The sequence below is a fragment of the Triturus cristatus genome, chromosome 2_1 (genome assembly GCF_964204655.1).
Source record: "Triturus cristatus chromosome 2_1, aTriCri1.1, whole genome shotgun sequence".
Lineage (NCBI taxonomy): Eukaryota > Metazoa > Chordata > Amphibia > Caudata > Salamandridae > Triturus > Triturus cristatus.
Window position 1 is genome coordinate 123,133,742 of NC_140581.1, and position 20,790 is coordinate 123,154,531.

The 20,790-nt window shown below is 48.2% G+C and overlaps 1 protein-coding gene across 1 annotated transcript in view; it reads left to right on the top strand.

Annotated features, from left to right (window-relative positions):
- Positions 1-20,790, top strand: part of DCAF12 (DDB1 and CUL4 associated factor 12) — a 304,177-nt gene that overhangs the window by 226,287 nt on the left and 57,100 nt on the right. The window contains exon 7 of the mRNA XM_085628764.1: positions 8,040-8,202. Coding sequence (XP_085484890.1) covers positions 8,040-8,202 — 163 coding nt within the window. The remainder of the gene's footprint in view (positions 1-8,039; positions 8,203-20,790) is intronic.

The window sequence follows — 20,790 nt, forward strand, 5'->3', positions numbered from 1 at the left end:
ATCGTCGTCGATTGAGCTGGTGTCCAAGGAAGTAACAGTCGATGAGGCAGTTGTCGTCGACGACGCGGTAATCTTCGACAACGAGGATGTCGTCGACGAGGCAATTGTCGATGAGATCTTTCTAACCGTCGACGGGGCGTCGGCGGTAGATGTAATTTTCTTAGTCGACGAGATGGGCTTCACAGAGACTTCTGAGGGAAGGTCCTGCATATCTTGCAATCTCTCACCTGGTGATCAGGATAAAGGCAATAAATGCACTTCTTGTGGGGATCTTCAGAAAACAGCCGGAGCTTCCCACAAGATTCAAAAGGTCTAAAGAGATTTCTTTGAAGAGGACATCCTGAAGAGAAGAAATTCCAGAAGAATAGAAGTGTACTGAGCATAGCTCAGGGAGACTCCCTTCACACGACGTGCAGTAGAAAATCTGAGCCTCAGCCTCTGAGGAGAGCATTCTAGAGGGTGCTGTCGCCTGATTAGCTGCAGTTTGGACTGTATATAATGACTTGGACAAGTCGTAGATGTGGAAGTTTTTTTCCTTGTAGTTTATGGCTACTTTACTTCCTGGTTCTAGGTTACCTATGTTATGGTTATGTGCATAATTATTGCTTTTTTATGTAACGTGGGACTCCCACTCCGACGACGGGGAATGATTCAGGCATGTGAATCTATGAAAGATGCCCAATACTGGAGAACTATTATACATACACCCGATACCTTGAGATGGGCATGGGACAAGTTACGTAATAGTGCTCACCTCTCAGTTCTTTACGCCCCATCTATCTTGGGCTATGTTAAAGGTGTCCCACCTGGGCAGCGTAAGTTGCTGGCTTTGCTACTACTCCTGGCCAAGCGGCGCGTGGCGATGCACTGGGGCAAACAACACTCGCCCACCACCACCTTTTGGATATTAGATGTTACATTTTGCCAAGAACAACTCAATACCTATTGGGAGCTCCTGCCTCTGACCTCTCGACCCAAAGATATTTGGAGTCCGTTTCTTGCATGGCTGTCCTCTCGCAGCACAGACACTACTCAAACTCCAGAAACCAATACTGTAGCCAATTGAATAGTCTTTCATATGTGTCCTTTCAACTTTCCGTTTGTGATTTTTGGTTGGCACGATGTTTCGCCATTGATTTTCTCCTTTTATTTGCTCAGCTCTCAGATAGTTGTTTCATGCCGCAGGTTCACACACAGATCATACTGGCGTTGTATTTTCAAGATGCTACCTCGTTTTTCCTTTGTATTTTGTTTTGAGTCATTCAAATGTCACTCCTTATGTTACATTAATCCTGTTATACGGTGTATATGTCCTCTTTTCAAATGCCAATAAAAATAATTTTTTTAAAAGGCATACAATTGTAGTCCCCCCTAATATCCATGGGTGCATCATGCAGTGGCCAGTGTAGGAAAGTAGGATCTGCTTTCATGGTTACCCCCATTTTTTTCTGGTGTCATTCTGTTTTCTGACTAGTCTGATTGGGATCCTGCTAACCAGGACCCCAGCCACTGTGCTCTCTCCCTAAATTGGACTATGGTAAGTACTTTGGTACCTTCCTAATTGACTACTGGTGTACCCTTCTAAGTCCCTAAGTATATGGTACTAAGGTACCCAGGGCATAAGTACACCAGGGGTCGACCATGGGCTGCAGCATTTATTATGCCTCTCATGAGAGATCACTCAAACTGTGACTACGGGTCTGCCCCTGCAGCCTGTGGGAGCAACAGATATGTTTCCTTCTATCCAAGGCCACTGCACTTAAAACCTGTAAGTCACCCTTAAGGTAGGCCTTTCGATCCTGAAGGCAGGGTGTAGGAAAGTGGCTCTGTATATACTGTTCCTAAATAGGTACAGTGTGTACAGAGTCCACAGCCCCCAGAGGTTTGGCAGAGGCTAAAGTTAGATATAACCTTACTCTCTAAAGTGGTAGCTTGGTCGAGCAGTAAGGCAGTATCAGAGGACAGAGTAAAGCATTTGTTCCACACACTCAGTCAGCAAATGGCCTCACACACTCAAGAACTGAACTCTAGGCTAATGGTTTTTATATAAAAATATATGGTTGTTTTATTTTAGAACCAACAATAGGTATCAAAATATACTTTCTCAGAATGAGATGCTTTAGTTAAATACTTTGCAAGAGGCAATTGACTTCAAATGCAATAGTTACAGTTTGTTGCAATAGGCAACACAATTTCAAACACAATAATACATTGAGCTCAATGGGAATTTTAAGTTATATGCAATTGATTACTTTCAGGATTACTTTTCTAACTCCAGGACTGGATCCTAGATTTAGTCCTGGGATAGTTCTGGGAAACAAGTGAGTAAATACGTTTTAGTTACTGTTGTTATTTTTCAGCAATATTTTGCTATTTTAAAAGTTGACACTTCGAAACTTTTTCTGATCAAATTACCAATGTTATCCTAAGGAAGGAAATTCACTTAGCAGGTAAGTGGGGTTATGGTTACTTTTTCTAGGTCAGTGTTGCATCCTGGATCCAGCACTAGTGTACCACATGTAAGCAGTTGAGAAACTGCGTTTAAGTTATACAGGCGATTTTTAAGGAATATTTATAAGTTTGCAAAATCGACACTTAGAAGAAATTTCACAGAAAAACAGTCCATGGTTTCCTATGGAAGAAAATTCAAGTTACAGGTAAAGTATGTTCTCGTTACTTTTGTAATCCAGTGCTGGACTCCTGGGTTCAGTACTGGGGCATCTATCTAAAACTGGTAAGTAATTACGTTTTCACAGTTGGTACGATTTTTAAAGAATATTTGTAGTTTGCAAAATCGACACTTTGACTGTTTTTCTGTGAAATTTCTTCTATCGTTTCCTATGGGAGAAAATTGAGTTAGTAGTAAGTACGGTCATAAGTACTTTTCAGGGCACCAAGACCCAGCACTGGGATCTCTCCTAATAGCAGGTGAGTATTTCCGTTTTTGTTACTCGGTTGATTTTAGGTGAATATTTTAAAGTTTAGAAACTCCACACACAAGAAATTTCAAGAGAAACCTGTCAATGTTACCCTATGGAAGAAAAGTGAGTTATCAGCTTTTGGGTAAGTACTCGACTGGCAGAGTTAAGGTTCTGCGCATAGACTCGGGGGGTCTCCCAGGGTCAGGTAGGTACAGTTGGTACACCCTCAGCGGCACAGGGGCAGCCGGGTGCAGAGGTAGTTTGGCCCAATGTTATCCAATGAGAGGCAGGGGGCCTTCGGTTGGTAGCTGCTGGTAAGCAGGCCACGCGGCTGTGGGAGCTGGGCTCCTGGTCACTTGCTCAGGGCAAATGGGGAAGTAGATTAGGACAAAGGTTGCACTGCCAGGGGCACTCGGGCGGCTGGGTGCAGGGTGCTTTTGAGCCGTCGGGCACTCAATGTTATTCAATGGAGAAATTGGAAAGTAAACAAAGGCTGCAGGCTCGGGGGCGGAGGAACTTCAGGAGCGACCAACACTTCGAGGGGTAAGTTGGGATCTTGGAGGATAGGAAGGCACCCCGGCGTTGGGCACAGGGGGCCGGAGGGCGCCGGGTGCAGGGGTGTCTTTTGATGTCGGGAAATCTTACCCTCTGCTGGTCGCGGTTGGTGGGGTCCCTGGTTCCGAGGCTGCAGGCGTCATCTGGGTCGTCGAGGAGGGTCCTTGGCCACTGGATTACAGGTCAGAATCACCGGGGGGACGTCCTCAGGGTCGTTGTTCACTCAGGCACAGGCCGGGCTCGGCGGGTGCAGAGTGTGCAGGATTCGCGGTTCCTGGCTGGCACCAGGGGTATTGTTGTTCGAGCAGAGCCTCTGCTCATGGGAGTCCCAGTCTCTAAGAGGGTCAAGGCAGGCAAGTCCTCCGGGGTTCTCAAGGTTGCTGTCTGCAGGAGACGTCGGGATTTAGCAGGAGCAGGTTCAAGGATCAACAGGCCTGTAGGGCTGGGGCCAAGTCAGTTGGTGTCGTCCTCTTGTTAGCAGCTGCACAACAGGTCGTCGTCTTCTTGGTCTTCTTACTTGTTTCGAAATCTGGATCTGAGGAAGGAAGGTTTAGGGTGCCCCTAAATACTACATTTAGGGGCGTTACAGGTAGGTAAAGGGCAGGGACCACTGGGTCCCTGTCCTGGAGTGGGTACACCCCCTATCCTGCCACACTCCTGTGGGAGGGGGGCAGTGGCCTAGTCCTGATTGGGCAGGGCTCCCCATCTTCAAGATGGCGAGAGCCCGGGGATGTGTTTTACCTCGCTGAGTACAGCAAGTGGCCTGGAGAAGCTCACAAAGGCGTCATGCCTTTGAAGCTTACCCTGCCCATCCTAGGGAGGAGACCTAGCACCTCGCCCAGGATGTGCGTTGTTGCAGGCCCAGGAGAGCGGATGGCTCTCTACCCAGGAGTCCAGCAACATGTCTGCTGTGTGGCAGCCTAGGCAGCCCCTCAGACAAGACATGGATTGTAGGTTAGGTTCAGGGGGCATCTCTAAGATGCCCTCAAAAAATAAATCCCACACTGGCATCAGTGCAGATTTAATGTGCTGAGAAGTTTGATACCAAACTCCTCAGTCTTCAGTGTTGCCATCATGGTGCTGTGGAGTTCGTGTTTGACGAGCTCCCAGCACCATATGCTCTTAAATGGCAGCACTGCACTTACAGTGCCCAGGAATGGACCTGGTTACTGTAGGGGCACAGGGCTCATGCTCCTGTGCCCACACCACTGGCATAGGGCACCCAGCTAGAGGGGTGGCTGATGTATGTCAGGGCAGTGTAGGTTGTGGACATGGCACACGGGGATGTGTGCCATGTCCACTCTGTTTTGTCCTGTACCCAGACACTCGGCCTGCAAGCGCAGTGTGTTTGTGTTAGGGTACAGGGTCTCTAAGGGTGGCACAATAAGTGCTGCAGCCCTTAGAGGCCTTCCCTGGTCACAAGGCCCTGGGTACCTGGGGTACCATTTACCAAGGGGCTGACATGTGGCCAGGGTTTGCCAATTTGGGTTTTAGGGAAGGAACATAGGCCCTGGGCACCTGATTGGCAGGAGCCCAGGGCACACTCAAAGTACATTCAGCAATTCAGCAAAAAGTGGGGGCATACCATGCAAGAAAGATGGCACTTTCTCACCCAGGGTGCTAGGTTATAAGTGTGAGGGTGCCCTGCATGAGCAAGACATCCCCTAGAAACCCAGGATTTGATTCTCCAGGCTTTGTAAGTGTGGTCAGCCATTTTACACATATAGTGGACATCAAGTCAATTACAAGATGTCTAACTATATATTGGCTTCACCGAAACTAGTCATGTTTGGCATCAAACATGTTGGAATCCTACCCCAACACCGATTGCAGTGTTGAATGTAGGATCCCATGTCCTGGGGGCTCCGGGAGCCCCCCTTTATTCCTGGGACTGCTAGTGCAGCTGCTGACCACAGACACGATTCTGCCTTCCGGCTGCTGAGCCAGGCTCGAGCAGGGTAAGGTAGAACAAGGATTTCCTGTCTCGGGGATTTGTTGACCACATCCCAAACAGGACTTAGTGTATTGGGCTGGGGCGCTTGCCAGTGCCACCAGACTGCTTTGAAGGGCACATATGGTGCCCCTTTTGCATACTCCAGTTGATAACAGTTCAGGTAGCCATTGGCTCCCACGCAAAACTGGACAAAGTACATGGGAGTATACTCCCCTCTATTGGGAGGGACCCCTGAATCGTCCCAACCATTTCATTAGGGTACTTAAGGGCTTACCTGTGGGTGGCTCTTCAGATTTGTAGTGCAAGATTCAGATCCGAAACAACTTGAACTTTAGACTTTGTTGGACTTCACCTGGAACTGAGACTGCATCAAGGAAGACTCCTGATCTCGTCGCCCTGCCTGTCCTTTGCGTTGTCAGTGCCTGTGCTTCATCCAGGTTGTTCTCCAGGCCTGTGGGCATCAAAGACGCCGAAGTAATCTCCCTTGGAGTGAAACAGTCATTCCCTCCATCTGCAGGCACCACAACGAAGGTGACCGGTCTGCTGCTCCTGAGCTCCCATGGACTCCGAAAGGTTCAGCAACACAGGTGGTGGGTCTGCAACTCCCTTGTGTCCTGTACCGTCTTCTCACCGAGTTTGAGGCCAGTGTTCATTGTCGGAACCGCTGGAACAGATCCCCTGTACACTGTGCCGACTTTCCATTGCCAAGGCTTGTTAACTATTTTCTCCAGAGATCTTCGGGCTCCAGCCTCCAGCATCTCTTCCTTCCAAGATCATCGTTCTCTTTCTCTGTACCAATGGCCTGCATCTTCGGTGACCTACTCGAGGTCCTCTTGCGACTCCTGTGCCTTCGGCCTGTGGTTCCTCTTGGGAGTCTTCTTTGTCTCCATGGGGCGTGCCCCTGCTTGCTCGGAGCCTGCTCTGACTCTACGGCACTTGGTGAGTCCCTTGGACCTTGCTGGTGCTGACACTGCACCTCCTTCGTTTTCCACGTCTGTTGCTGCTGCCGAGGCTTGTTGATGCTCCTGCTGGACACCAACCCCCTGGTCCTCGACTTCAGATGGGGGTCAGCTTGTAAACGGCTCCCGATTTTTCCACAGCGTCACCTGGTCCTCACAGCTGCAGCGACAAGGTCAATGTAAACTCTCCAGCATCTTCCGTCATCAGTGGTCATTGATCTTCTTGCCTCCTGGTCACTCCCGAGTGGCATAGACTCGGTCCCCCTGCTTGCAGGTACTCCTCTTCAAAAATCCACCCTTTGATTCGACCGGACTCTTTCATTTACCTCGTCAGTGGCATCTCTGAAGTCTTCCATTGTGGTCAACGGCTGTTTCCGACGTCACATCGCACCTATGCAGCCAGCTTCCCTGGTGTAGTATCCTGGTTCCTGGGGTGTCCACGGGTGAGGTGCATCTCCAACCTTCCATCTTCCACAGGGTTTCTTCAGTGACTTCTGGGAAGGGTAGTTCTTGAAAACTGTAATCGCAACTTCCCCATTGACTTGCATTGACTACGCGGCTGTCTTACCACTCTGCACACAGCCTCCGGGAAGCCCGGCTCTTCTCAGTCTTCTGGGTAAGGTCTCGACTTCAGTCGCAGTTCGCTTTCCCCTTTTTTTGTATATGGTTTGGTCTCCCCTTGAAGGCAATTGTGTATTTGTGCTTACTTACCTGTTTCCTCTTGAAATATTGTGTGTATTATGTTGATATCTTCGGTTTGGAGATGTACCAATTTGCTAGTGAGTGGGTATAATAAATATAACTATTTTTATAACTACACTGTGTGGTTCTTTTTCATTTAATCTACACTACATGATTAGCTCTGGTAAAACAAGCTGCTTAATACTCCTGAACTAAGCCTGAAGGCTGCTCTCCAGAGCTACCATTTAGAGAGCTTTCTATGGTTGTCGAAGACCACTAAAATCACCATATGGGTTGTCTGGATTAGTGCAGGGTGCTTCACTTAAATAAGTGTGCTCCATATACTAAGTCATCCACCTACAAACAGCATATTATCTAGAGTTTTCTCTACTGAGCAAGTAATGTCTATGATCTATCATTTTAAGGCAAGTGCATCTCTTCCTACCTGATAAAGTTCCTACCAGCTATAAGTTAAAATCTGCTGATGGTTATCAAGTCTCGTTCCTAATCGATTCTTCCCATCTTTTTATTTTTTTTGTAGAATGATGTAACTAATCGGTTTACAAGCCCTTAATGTTTGCATCGCTTCAAACCTAATGCTTTGTATGTAGCAGAATGGCCTTAGAGGATGTGAATGACCAAAGTGCTTGACTGCCCAGAGAAGCCAATTGTGGGCTGTCTTCAGTCGGACCCTTTACTTGCCCCCATTCCTGCATTTAGTACTCTGTCAAGGATTATGTTTAGAATGCTTAAAGCCTAACCGGAAATATTGCTTGAATTCAAACTAGATTTTGTGAATAGAGCCTTTATGTGGTGACTTAAAAAAACAGTAGCTAATTAGCCCATCTTAAAAATTATCCCTATTCTCCAAAGGGACACATATTCAGTGTATTAGAACTTCATATTGTTTAAATCCTATGAGATTTTACTGTAAATCGGTATTGATGTTTTTTCTCGTTTTTTTTCTAGCTGCTTTCCACGAAGTTGCCATACTGCAGAGAGAATGTGTGTCTGGCCTATGGTCAGGAATGGTCTGTGTATGCGGTCGGATCCCAGGGACATGTCTCGTTTTTAGATCCGAGGCAGCCTGCCTATAATGTGAAATCTGTGTGCTCCAGAGAAAGAGGCAGTGGTAAGAATCTTCATAGTAGCTTACAAATACAGTGCAGTAAACTTTTGTATTACCATTGTATCCCACCTGGAGCACCCTTATAGCTATATTGTATGTTTCCTCCACTCTACATACCTCAGGTTTTCTTTTTTACCACTCAACTTAAGAAGATAGGAATGTGTGCAGTGGTTCATTTTTACTGTCCACTTTATGGGAAAGAGTTTTACTGTTTTCATTTGTCCTCTTTAATTTTTCTGGTAATTTCGTCTTGTTTTCTCCGTGGATAGCCGTTTTCTACTTCTGTGGAGCTTCCTGCAGAGAGTAAAAACATGATTCGTTCATATCACTGAGGGTTTTTACCATTTTTATGCCATCCCTGATCAAAGTTAATTGTGAGGGAGGGATGAAAATTCGGTAGAATTGCAGTAGTTGTCTAAGGCAGGGAAAGTGCTCTCAGTGGTGACTTGAGGTAGAAAGCCTTTTTGCACCTTGTTAGGGTCCCTATGACATGCCATTATTCTGAGCCTTCCATGTTGGAGAGTGTGCAGTGATAATTTGCGCTCTCTCTCCCTCTTACGGTTCGGGGTCCGCCTACTGACCCTGCACAGAAAATTCTCTGCATTGCCTCCAAAGATGTTTTCAGTACATGCAAATAGTGTGTATCTGTGTGTGCAGTCCTTGAACTATTTTCTCAAACACTTTAAATACAAAAAAAAGATAGGGAGTTGGGTGCAGCATTTGGATCATCATGATAATGCGAAACTGACTTGACCATGCAGCATTCATGTTCAGTGTGTGAAAGTTGCCTAGCCTTTGATGGAACTGCATGATAATCTTCATACTCGGTGGCTTTTTGACTCAAGACCTCGTTCTGAAGTCTTTAGTTACAAATTTAACCCCATGAGCGTGTTGACGGTATTTAATGTTCTCTGCATAGGGCAATACCCCCTGCTAATCATTTGTCCCTTAATTATGTATCTAAGCGAAGGGTGAGAGCACATAATCCGCGCATTTGGGGATTAATGGAAGTTAATGCCTGACACCATGTGGGCACTTATCTTCCTAATTTCACCCACTGTAGGCAAACAGGTCAACTGTTCTTGTCTACTAAATTAACTTTAAATGGAGACAAACCATGGTTGGTGCCATCATTCTGATTCATCAGAATGGCTGAGCCAATCTCCGCCTTCCAGACAAGTTGCTAATAACTGGTAGTGATTGTGATGTCTGTTATATCACCCTACTCTACATCTTTAGGTGACTAGAAGGCAAATCGGTCAGACCAAACCACTTCACAAAATGTTGGGATGGCTCCACGATCCAAACTTTTCTTTGGGATTTATTCTGCCATGTCACCCAAAATACCCTTGGTCACAACTGTCTTTTTTACGTCTCGGCTCGAAGGCTGCGCTTGCGCAGTCTCGATCCGAGATTTAATGACTTGGAGAAGAGGGGCTTGAACCAGCCCCTCTTCTCCCCTGTTCTCCATTGGCTGGCCTCTTCAATGCTGGCCAGCCATTGGAGAAGAGGTCCCGTCACTCCGATCATGCCCCGTCCTTTTCGGATCGGGGGGCGTGTTTTTTGCAGAAAGTCTAATTATCTCCTCCAGCCAATGGCTGGAGGAGATAACAGCAAAACACACCCCCGAATCCGAAAACGCCGCTGCCTTTCTCCGAGGCATTCGCCTCGGAGAAAGGCAGTGGTGTGCTCCTCCTCTCCCCCTGCTCTCGGGCAATCCATGTGCTGCTACACGTAAATCCAGTATAGGACACGAAAAAAACCACAGAGCTATCTGGAAAACCGAGGTCAGGAAGCACGGAGCCGGTGTTAGGTGGGGTGCTACTGCTGTGTTCACAATCTGACGTGTGTTCACAATCTGACGTGCATGATGAGACCTCGGCAGTTCTGGCCTCGGTGTCGAAGCTGTTGCGCGCGTCAGATTCCGCAGTCCGTTCCCAGGACAGTCTTCGCGGTTCGCCGAATGTCGAGCGCTGTAGCCCTGTTCATGTGCTGCGATGCGGGCAGGCAGGGTGCCTGCCGTGGGGTGCCACTGCTCTGTTCATCAGCTCTGTTGCTCGGGGCAGCCTGAGCAGGACTGCTGCTTCGTTCATCAGCTGCCACACATCCTGCCCCGGGCGCTTTCGGAAGGACCCCGTCATTTGGTGCTACAGAGCTGTTCACAAGTTTCTTTTCGTATGGGGGGGGTGTCTCCCCTCCGATAATGCTCTCCCATCATGGTGGAAGCTGTACCTGGTCGGGGGTTGCAGCAAAATCAGCAACCCTGTCCAAATTATCTGTCGACCCCTTTCTGTCTAGCCTCCCCAGGCATCGCCCCTCCCCCAGTGGAGAGCATCTTTAGTTTCAGGGCTTTCCCCGGTGGGTTTCCATCCCCAGGTAAAGGCCAGGTTCCGCCCCCTCGCCAGGTGTGGCCCCCGCCCCTCGCCAGGTATGGTGCTCCTCAGTGATTCCCGGTCCCGAGCTCCTTTTGCAGGACCCCCTCCTCGCCAGAGATGCTCCCAGCCTCCATGCACTCGCCGCTGGTCTGTGCATCCAGCTCGGTGTCAGCAGCAGCAGTGGGGCAGAAGGCGGAGGCAGCCCTAGCAGGCTAGAATGTGTTTAAAGCGGCAGCATGGGCTGCGCAGAGCGAGCCCGCAGAGCGCAGCAATCAGGGGAGCCCTCAGTAGCACTCCCAGGGCCTTCCCTGAGCAACAGGGGCGTGTGCTGCACACCGGGTGTTCCGTGCTTCCCATCACACAGCCCGAGCCATACTTCTCCCTCACTGTTAATCCATCCGCCTGTGTGTGAATTCTGTCGCCGTTCCGAAGGTCTCGTCTGTTGATGCCTTCTGAGGTGTATGTGAGCCCCGCGTGTGCATCCTTTCAGCCCGAGTGTGCATATTTTAAGCCCCGTCTGTGTGCATTGCTGCAGTCCCTGTCTGTGTTTCATTTCAGCACCTGTCTTGGTGCGTATAATTTCAGCCCCTTTGTGTGTATATTGTCAGCACCTGCGTGTATATCCTTTCAGCCTCTCTGCGCGCATCATTTCAGACCCTGTTTGCTTTATCCTTTTAGTCCTAGAGTGTTTAACCTTTCAGCCCCCGTGTCTGTTTATACCTCCAGTCACCGAGTGTGCAGCCTTTCAGCCCTTGTGTGTATCCTTTCTTCTGGGAGCCCCCGTGTGTATCCTTTCAGCTCCTGTCCGTGTATCCTTTTAGACCCTGTGAGTGTATTCTCCCAGCCCTTGTGTGTGTATTCTTTCTATCATTATTCCCGAGTGTGTATCTTTTCGGACCCGTGTGTTCTTTCAGCTCCAGTCTCTATCCTGTCAGCCCATCACTGTGTATCCTGACGCCCCCTGTGAGAGTATATTTTTAGCCCTTGTGTGTTTATCCTTCCAACCCCGTGTGTTTCTAATTTCAGCCCCTGCGTGTATTCCTTTAAGTCGCCATGTGTGTCTCCTCACAGTGCTTCTATGTGTCTTTTTAGGTCTCAGCTAGCTTGCGCAGTCTCGCTCGCGAGATTTAACAAGCATTTACAATGCAATGGTCTCGGCATTGGTAAAGTTAGAGCTATTGGCATTGCTCATGACCTTATTTTTGTTTGTTTTTGTTTTTAAAACATTTAAAGAAACGGCATTGTCATGAGCAATGCCAATAGCTCTAACTTTAACAATGCCGAGACCGTTGCATTGTAAATGCTTGTTTTGGATTGATTTCACTAAGAAAATACGAGGAGTGAGTCTTCTTGGGTATTGATGTCACTTTATTCTTGAAGGGATATTTTAAGCATGGTCTCGAAGACAGAGTAAACTCACTCTATCATTTGTATGTGTGGATTATAGCGTTCAGCAGTATACCCCTGTGACATGAGAGCGACTCAAATCTATTATTTTATACATAATGAGCACACTTGATGGCCCCTTAAGTAGCAGTTAAGTTTAAATATTGGATTAGAAGATGTGTTTTTCCAGTAGGTAGTTAGTAGACTGAAAGTTCTTCACCATAAGTATCTTTATGGGTGACTGCTTACCCTTCACTCATCCATCTCTCAACCTGCACTTGCACGCCACTCACCCTACACACTCACTTTTCACTCGCACACCCCTCTCCCTGAAATATATTTTGAAATGTTTGTACAGTTGACTTATTAGCTATTTAAATGTGTGTTAAAAGAAACTGATACCCTACAGCCTTTCAGTTCATACTTCGTACAGGAGATCAGACAGTTCACCTTGCAAAATCCTGGAACTCTGCAGTCCGAGAGGGAAAAGTAATTGTAAACGGACATCCGACTCTGAACACAAAGCAAAGGTGACAAGATCAAAACACGATTTAAAGGTATCTTTCTTGCGCCTTCACTTTGACTGAACAGAACACCTGTTCTTTGTCAACTTCCCAGACCGGGCAAGTAAGTTCTAAATATAGCTCGACCTGATAAAATCTGACTCACCGTTGCCAGTGGGCGAGTAGCTTTTTCGAGGCCTGCTATATTAAGGTGATTGATGTTGTGCACTGTGAGTAGTACACACACAGTTAGGGGGAGGGCTCTCTCAATGGGGAGCCAGGTAGGAATATCAAGATTAGCGGAGGAGAACCACCGACTAAGGATACCATTTAATATTTTATATAGTCTGGACATTTGACCCCACCGTCCAGCAAATTTATGTTCACGGCATATGAGCTGTAGATCGCATACTTTTGCATAGATCGCCATCTGGTGTTGGGCTCCTATGTATGCACTTTGTTATTGTTGAAGTCTTTGTAGTCACGAGATAGGTGACTCCTCCTTTGGTTAGTAGTGCGCATGGGTATCGACTCCATCCTTAGATTGTATTTTTCCGCCATCGGGTTCTGATGTAAATTGCTGCGCTCTGGGTCGACATCATTTCGATTCCCCCTCGACGCGCAAAACTCTCTCCGATCGACGGTATTGTTTTGATCGCGATCTCTCTCGACGCGTATCCAGTTCCACAGAACTTTTCGATGCTGGTCGTCGACTTGGGCCGATCGGCGCCATCAACCAGCATATGGAAAGGACTCCATTTAAAAAATGCCAGTGTGGGGCTAAATTCCCACACACAGATCTCCACGAGGTCTGCAACCTTTGTCTCTCGCCCGAACACAAGAGTCCAGACTGCCAGGCCTGTGACTCTTTCAAGTCTTAAGAAGACTATACGTGATCGCCGGGCTCGATGTCATGAATTGTCCAGATCAACAGTTTCGGCACCGGAAGACATCTTGGAGGCAGGCCCGATGAACCAGAGACGGGAGATGAACAGGCCAGCGTCTCCGAAGCAGACGATTCGGACTCAGAAGACCAGAAGATTACCCCAGGTCAACGGAGCACGAGTACTGACGTCGACGCCCCTGCTCCGAAAACACAAAAGGCTCCGGTAACACCTTCACCTTCGGGTCTGGGTCGACACCCAGACAAGACTTCAGAAGCCCCGGCTCCGAAGCCCACAAAGCCTTCAGGCAACTCTGGATCGAGCCAGCCACACCACGGTGCCGAAAAACCATCTTCGGCACCGAAACATAAACCCAAGGTCCCGTCGATGCCAGAATCTTCGGCACCTAAATCGAAACCAAAAGTACCAGACTCTTCGGCAACTAAGCAAATTCAATCAAAGTCCTCTGAGCCGAAAAAAAACAAATAAATCTTTGGAGTCAAAAACTCCACCTAAGCAAAAGTAGACAAACCCCCCTCCTAAAGCTAAGGAAGACAGGCCAAAACACCACTCTGAGCCGAAGTCCTCGACGCCGAAAAAAGACAACGGATCCAAAAACTTTTCCATCCATATCCACCGGATCCTAAGCAAAGAACACTCCATATTGACCCCATTAATGGCCAAGTCACCTCCATACCGCCTAAGAAGAGAAAATTTGACACCTCAAACACCTGAGATACCCTTCAAGAAAAAATACTTATCAACCTCACCTATGAGGCCTTCCTCTCCACAGCCCACAAACATTATACTCTCTCCAGCACACTCTCCAGTGCCTCCTCTTTCACCTGCACCACAAGAGGATGATGAGGATACAGGGGGTGAGGATGAGGGAATAGACCCACATCATACAGATACTGATGATGACACACACCGTACCCCACCCCATGACTCTTGGGACGATTACTATGTCCCAGATGTGCCTGAGCTATATCCCTCCAGACCATCTCCCCCCGATGATAATGTAGGGTTTGCGCAACTGATAAATAGAGCTGCACAATACCATGGGGTTCAACTCCATTCAGAACCTCTAGAGGAGTCGTTTTTTATTAGAGACATTCTCCAAGCCACAAAAAACAACAAATACTCTCCCTATGCTTAAGGGAATGATTAAACATGCACCTGAGGTTTTTAAAGACCCTGTCAGGGCTAGGGTGCTTAATCCTAGGATTGAGAAAAAATACAAGCCAGCTCCAAGTACTCCAGCTTATATTAACGGTCAACTCCCTCTGGACTCATTGATGGTGGCAAGCGCCCACAAGCGGACAAATTCCAAAATCACAGGTGATGCCCCTCCGCCAGACAAGGAATCAAAGCTACTAGACGCATCGGGTAAAAGGCTTGCTTCCCAGGCAGCAAACGTCTGGCGCATTGCTAGCTCACAAGCTTTACTTGCGAGGTATGACAGGGCTCACTATGATGAACTTGAAAAACTCATGCAACATCTTCCAGATGAGTACAAGACCAAAGCAAATGATCTTATACAAGAGGAAAAGTTAATCACGAACAACTCAATAAAATGTGCCCTGGGTGCTGCAGATACAGCATCCTGCGCAATTAATACAAGCATGTTACTACGCAGACATGCGTGGCTGCACATATCGGGTTTTAAGCAAGAGGTGCAGTCTACAATGCTCAATCAACCCTTCGATCAGGAATAAAAAACATGCCGCCATAATGTTACTCTTAGCAAAACGAAGAGTAGCCATGCATTGGGACAGCAGAAAGGCACCTACTGTAGCTCGTTGGATACTGGACTCCATCTATTGAAAGGGCATTTTTCTGATATATGCAGAAGAGCAGCCCACAGCTGCCAAACCTTCTAATTTCTGGGAACCTCTCACCAATTACTTACGTGAACATCCTGACCTCCTTAAAACTGATGCATAATTGCTGTATATGTTAGTATTCTGTAAGTTTCCTGGGATGTATCATTGCTAAATATTACTAAAGTGCTGTGCTATTTATAATTATTGACTGATGTATAGTGCAAGATAGACTTGATATTGTGTACGAACATGGTTAGCTTCATTTAATGAAAAACGTATAAATAAAAAATAAATTTAAAAAAACCTTAGATCAGGAACACTTGTACAGAAAACAGCATTTATGCATCAGTTTCTAAGGTAACCTTTGTTAGGGGAAGTTTAAGTGGGGCTTTTATAAGTGGAAGAGGTGGTTTCTGTACCAGTGGTCTTGGAGGCAACCCTATAAGAGGAGCGACGAAAAGAACCTCTACTAGTTGTTGCTTGTAGAGCCCCCATGGATTTGGCTGTCTGTGTGTCCTTTTTCATCTTTTCTAAACAAGTGTTCCTGATCTAAGGTTTTTTTTTACATTTATTTATCTGCACTATACATCATTCAGTCAATTATAAATAGCACAGCACTTCAGTAATATTTAGCAATGATACATCCCAGGAAAGTTACAGAATACTAACCTATCCACCTCTTCCACTTATAAAAGCCCCACTTAAACTTCCCCTAACAAAGGTTACCTTAGAGGGAATTACAGAGGCAACAACAGACAGAGAGGGCGTGATTCTAATACCCGCAAACTCCCCCACCACTAAACAGTGACTTCCCGCCACTCCCCCCCAGACCATTCTACTCCAGTCGGGGGAAGACTATCACAGTTCCTACCTGTTTGGAATTCCATCACCACAGACAGGTGGTTACGACAAATAATCCAGTATGGTTACTGCCTGGAACTCAATTCTACTCCACCCCATATACCTCCCAAACAACGTCCAATGTCCGCAGAACATCTTGCGCTTCTCAAGCAAGAAGTTCTCTCTCTCTCTCTTGCAAAAACATGCAATAGAACCAGTTCCCATACATCATCAAAACACAGGGATTCTGATGGATACATCTGCCAATGGATTCCTCGCCTTGTGAATATCCCCTGCGCCAGCAACATTCGGAAACGTTTGTAGCAGTCCACGCCGATGAGGTCGAAGACAACGTCACAGAGACTCCGCTGACATCACCGGCTCCATAAGAAGACCTCGTCGGCGTGATGACGTCCGTTCCCTTTTTTCCGCGCCGTCGACGCCAACTGATTTCGGGAATCTCTCTCTGTAGCTATACTTGTTACTTTGTTTTCTGCTGGTTTCTCTTGGTCCTCTTCAGCTGAAATGTCGATGAAGAAGTCTGGATTTAAACCTTGTCGAGAATGTGGGAAACACATGTCGATTACGGATCCGCATGACTACTGCGTGTGGTGCCTGTCATCGGACCATGATGTGGAAGGATGTTCTTGCTGTCGCAAGATGAGCTCCAAGGCTCTTAAGGAGAGGGAAGCAAAGCTCTTCATTGCTAAGATGAAGAAAGAAAAAAGAGGCCGTAGAAAATCGAGGTAGAGGTCGGCGTCGAAGTCGACTTTCGGGCATGCTTCTAAATCCAGGAAACACAAGAAAAAGAGGAGGCATTCTTCTCGCTGTCACTCGGATAGGGACGTGGCTCTGAGGTCGACATCGCCCTCCCGACGCCGAAAGGACTTCGGATCTCCTTCGCCGGTTCCAGATTCTCCTATTGGCCTATCTCGTCACCTGTTGCTTCACCGGAGCATTCTCCGGCTCCATCCCCGGCTTCATCTCCGGTCCCGTGTGAGGAGCCTCCTGCTTTGGCTCCACTGATTCCACCGTCTGCGCCGGTCGGCCCGTGTCCGGTGATGCCTGAACAATATCCTGCGATTCCAGGACCAGGTCAGGACCCTACGCATTATCTTAATGCTATGTACGGAGTCTTCTCCAGAGCCATGTACCCCGCTGGTGCACCTTCGGGTCCTTTGGCTTTCAGTTTGGGAGTTCCCCAAGCCTATCCTCTGGCTCCCTTCCTGCCATTTTTTCTGGCGACGCCGTCTTGGCATCTACCGGCGCCGAGGACATCGACGCCGCTCCCTTCTTCACCGACGCCGGCTGGTCCATCGGATCCACACTCTGCTCCGGCGCCGTCAGATTCGGTCAAGGCGCCGCCGACTCCGGTTGTGAGGATTAGGTCTAGGAGGTAGGCCCAAAGGGTGCTGGATGAACAAAGGTACCTGATGGGGGAAGTAGAGGGAGGGGGAGCTCATGGAATCGGACGATGTGTTTGAGTTGAAGGAGGCTAGTGGCCTGGACTTATCACCTGAATGGGAGATTACTCCTCCTTCTGCTGTTCCTTCAAAGGATGTGGTACCATACCATGCTGTTATAAAGGAGGCAGCTGAACTTTTAGATAAAATTGCCTTCTGCAGAGTTCAAACCTAACATCCTTACAGAGGTTCTGCACTCTCCTTCTGCTGTTTCGGAGCCTTTACTTCCTTTTAATGACGCCATTTTAGAGCCAGTAATGGAGGTGTGGCGAAAGCTCTTTTCTGCTCCGGCAGTCTCTAAAGTTATTGCCAGGAGGTATAGGGCAGCTCCGGGGGTCCCAGACTTTTTGACATCTCACCCATCTCCGGAGAGTCTGGTGGTTCAGGCTGCCTGTTCCAAAAAATCATCTGGTTCTTTTCCCCAAGTCCCGAGTGACAGGGAGGCGAAGAAATTAGATCAGTCGGCCAAGGTCTTCCGTTCTGCCAGCATGGCCCTTAAGTCGACGAATGCCACCTGTCTTTTGGGCCGGTATATCCATGCACTTATGGACTCAGCAAAGCAGCTGGCCCTGAAGCTGTCTGAAGAGGATAGGTTAAGTTTCAATGAGGTCCTTTTGGATACTCAAGCGGCGGCACGTCAGGTAATCCAAAGTGACTTGGATACAGCTGACTTGGTTGCAAGAGTCATGGGATCGTCTGTTGCCACCAGGAGGAGTGCGTGGCTTAAATATTCAGAATTCTCCCCTGATGTTCAAAACGCTATTGGACTTGCCTTTTGATGGCTCCAGACTCTTTGGCAAGAAAGCAGATGCTGCGCTTGAAAGATTTAAATAGAGTAAGGCCACAGCTAAATCTCTGGGCCTTCAATCTCAGCCGAGAGGTTCATTCAGGAGGTACAGGAGCTTTGGAAGGTCAACCTTTCGTTCTTACAGACAGCCGCAGCAGCAACAGCAGCAGAGCACTCTGTATAAGAGCTACAGAGGCAGAATCAGGGCTCGCACTCGAGGTCGACAGCTCTCCTCCTCCTCCTCATCCTCCTCAGCCCCTCCCACCACTGCAAAGCAGCCCTAGATCCACCATTCTGGATCATGCTGGTCCTGTGGGGAGCCGGCTTACTTATTTTCTACAAGATGGGAATCTGTTACTACAGACCTTTGGGTTCTAGATCTTGTAGAAAATGGGTACGCTCCTCCCTTCCGGGAATTTCCTCCAAATTACCCTCCTTGTCAAGGGGCTTGCTCAGAGGATCACCGTCTCCTCCTGCAGGAGGAAGTCCTGACGTTACTAAATAAAGGTGCAATAGCGGTGGTTCCAGAGCAGGAGAGGTGTCGGGGATGCTACTCCCGGTATTTCTTGATTCCTGAAAAGAATGGCAGATTGTGTCCAATATTGGACCTCAGGATCTTGAATCTTTTTCTGAAGCAAGAGAAGTTCAAGATGCTCACCCTTGCGCAGGTTCTTCAAGCGCTACAACAGGAGGACTGGATGGTGTCGATCGACTTGCAGGATGCGTATTTCCACATCCCCATCCTGAAGTCGCACAGGAAGTATCTCCGGTTTACGATAGGGTCGCAGCATTATCAATTTGCGGTCCTTCCGTTTGGTCTTACTACTGCACCTCGAGTATTCACGAAGGTGATGGCAGTGGTGGCAGCCCATCTCAGAATGTCGGGGATTTCAGTTTTCCCCTATCTGGACGACTGGCTGATCAAAGCGGAGTCGCCAGAGAAGGTGCTTCATCATCTGCAGGTTACAACTCGGCTGTTGTACAAATTGGGTTTTTCGATAAACGTACCCAAATCTCTCCTGGTGCCCTCTCAGCGCAACCTGTTCATAGGGGCGGTACTGGACACTACTGTGTGTCGAGCATTCCCACCTCCTCAAAGGATTCTCGACATACAGGAAATGATTCCTTTGTTTTACAATGGAGCGGTCGTTCGAGTCCTGAAGGTCCTTCGCCTGCTCGGTCTGTTTGCTTCCTGCATTCTGTTGGTCAATAATGCACGCTGGCTCATGAGGGCCCTCCAGTGGTGCCTCCGCAGGCAGTGGTATCAGCACAAAGGAGATCTCAGGGAGTCTGTGAGTATCTCCGTAGAAGCTGCAGCGGATCGGTCTTGGTGGAGCGTGGAGGGCAATCTGTCTTAAGGAAAGCCCTTTCATCTACCTCCATCGGTGGCCACAGTAATAACGGATGCATCCATTTTAGGGTGGGGTGCTCATTTGGGGGATCTGGAGATCAAGGGTCTTTGGTCTCCAGAGGAAAGGTTGCTTCACATCAACCTTCTGGAATTGCGGGCGATACGTTTGGCGCTCAAGGCCTTTCTCCCTTCCCGGTCAGTCGGTTCAAGTCCTGACGGACAACATTGCCGCGATGTGGTATGTCAACAAGCAGGGAGGAGTGGGGTCTCTTTGTCTCTGCAGAGAGGCTCTGCGTCTCTGGTCCTGGCCTCTGGATCATCAGATATGTCTGATGGCAAATCATCTGGCCGGTGTTCTGAACGTACGTGCAGACAGTCTCAGTCGGCAGTTCTCCGCCGATCTCGAGTGGAGGCTTCATCCAGAGGTGGTTCGTCATGTTTTCCGGATGTGGGGAACCCCTCGGGTGGACCTATTTGCCACTCCCGAGAACGCTCACTGCCCGTCATTCTGCAGTCTCCAGTATCCGATGCAGGGAGCGTTGGGGACGTGTTTCAGTTGAGATGGGACTCGCATCTCCTTTACGCGTTTCCTCCCATACCCTTGATTCCTCGGGTTCTGAGGAAGATTCGCCAAGACCAGGCCCAAGTTATATTGATCGCCCCGGATTGGCCAAGAAGGGTGTGGTACACAGATCTTCTCCACCTCTCCTTGTGCCTTCCGCTCCGTCTCCCTCTCAGGGTAGACCTCCTCTCGCAGTCGGAGGGGCAGGTTCTACACCCCCGCCTCCAGAGCTTACACCTTCATGCCTGGAGATTGAACGGGGCAACCTGAATTCTTTTTCTCTCCCGCCAGATGTGATAGATGTAATTTTGTCTGCCAGACGTCATTCCACCAAATCTATCTATTCCTATAGGTGTTCTAAATTTGTGCTCTGGTGTGGGGAGAAGTCAATTGATCCTTTGAGGGCTCGTTTATCTGACATTCTGCAGTTTGCCCTTTCTCTTGCTCAGCAAGGCTTTGCTGTAGCCACTGTAAAGGGATACTTATCGGCTTTGTCGGCATTCCTGTGCTTGCCGGATCAGCCGTCCTTGTTCAAATCGCCTATTGTTTTATGTTTTCTGAAAGGCCTTACAAACAAATTTCTCCTACTCCTTTTATTGTGCCTCAATGGGACT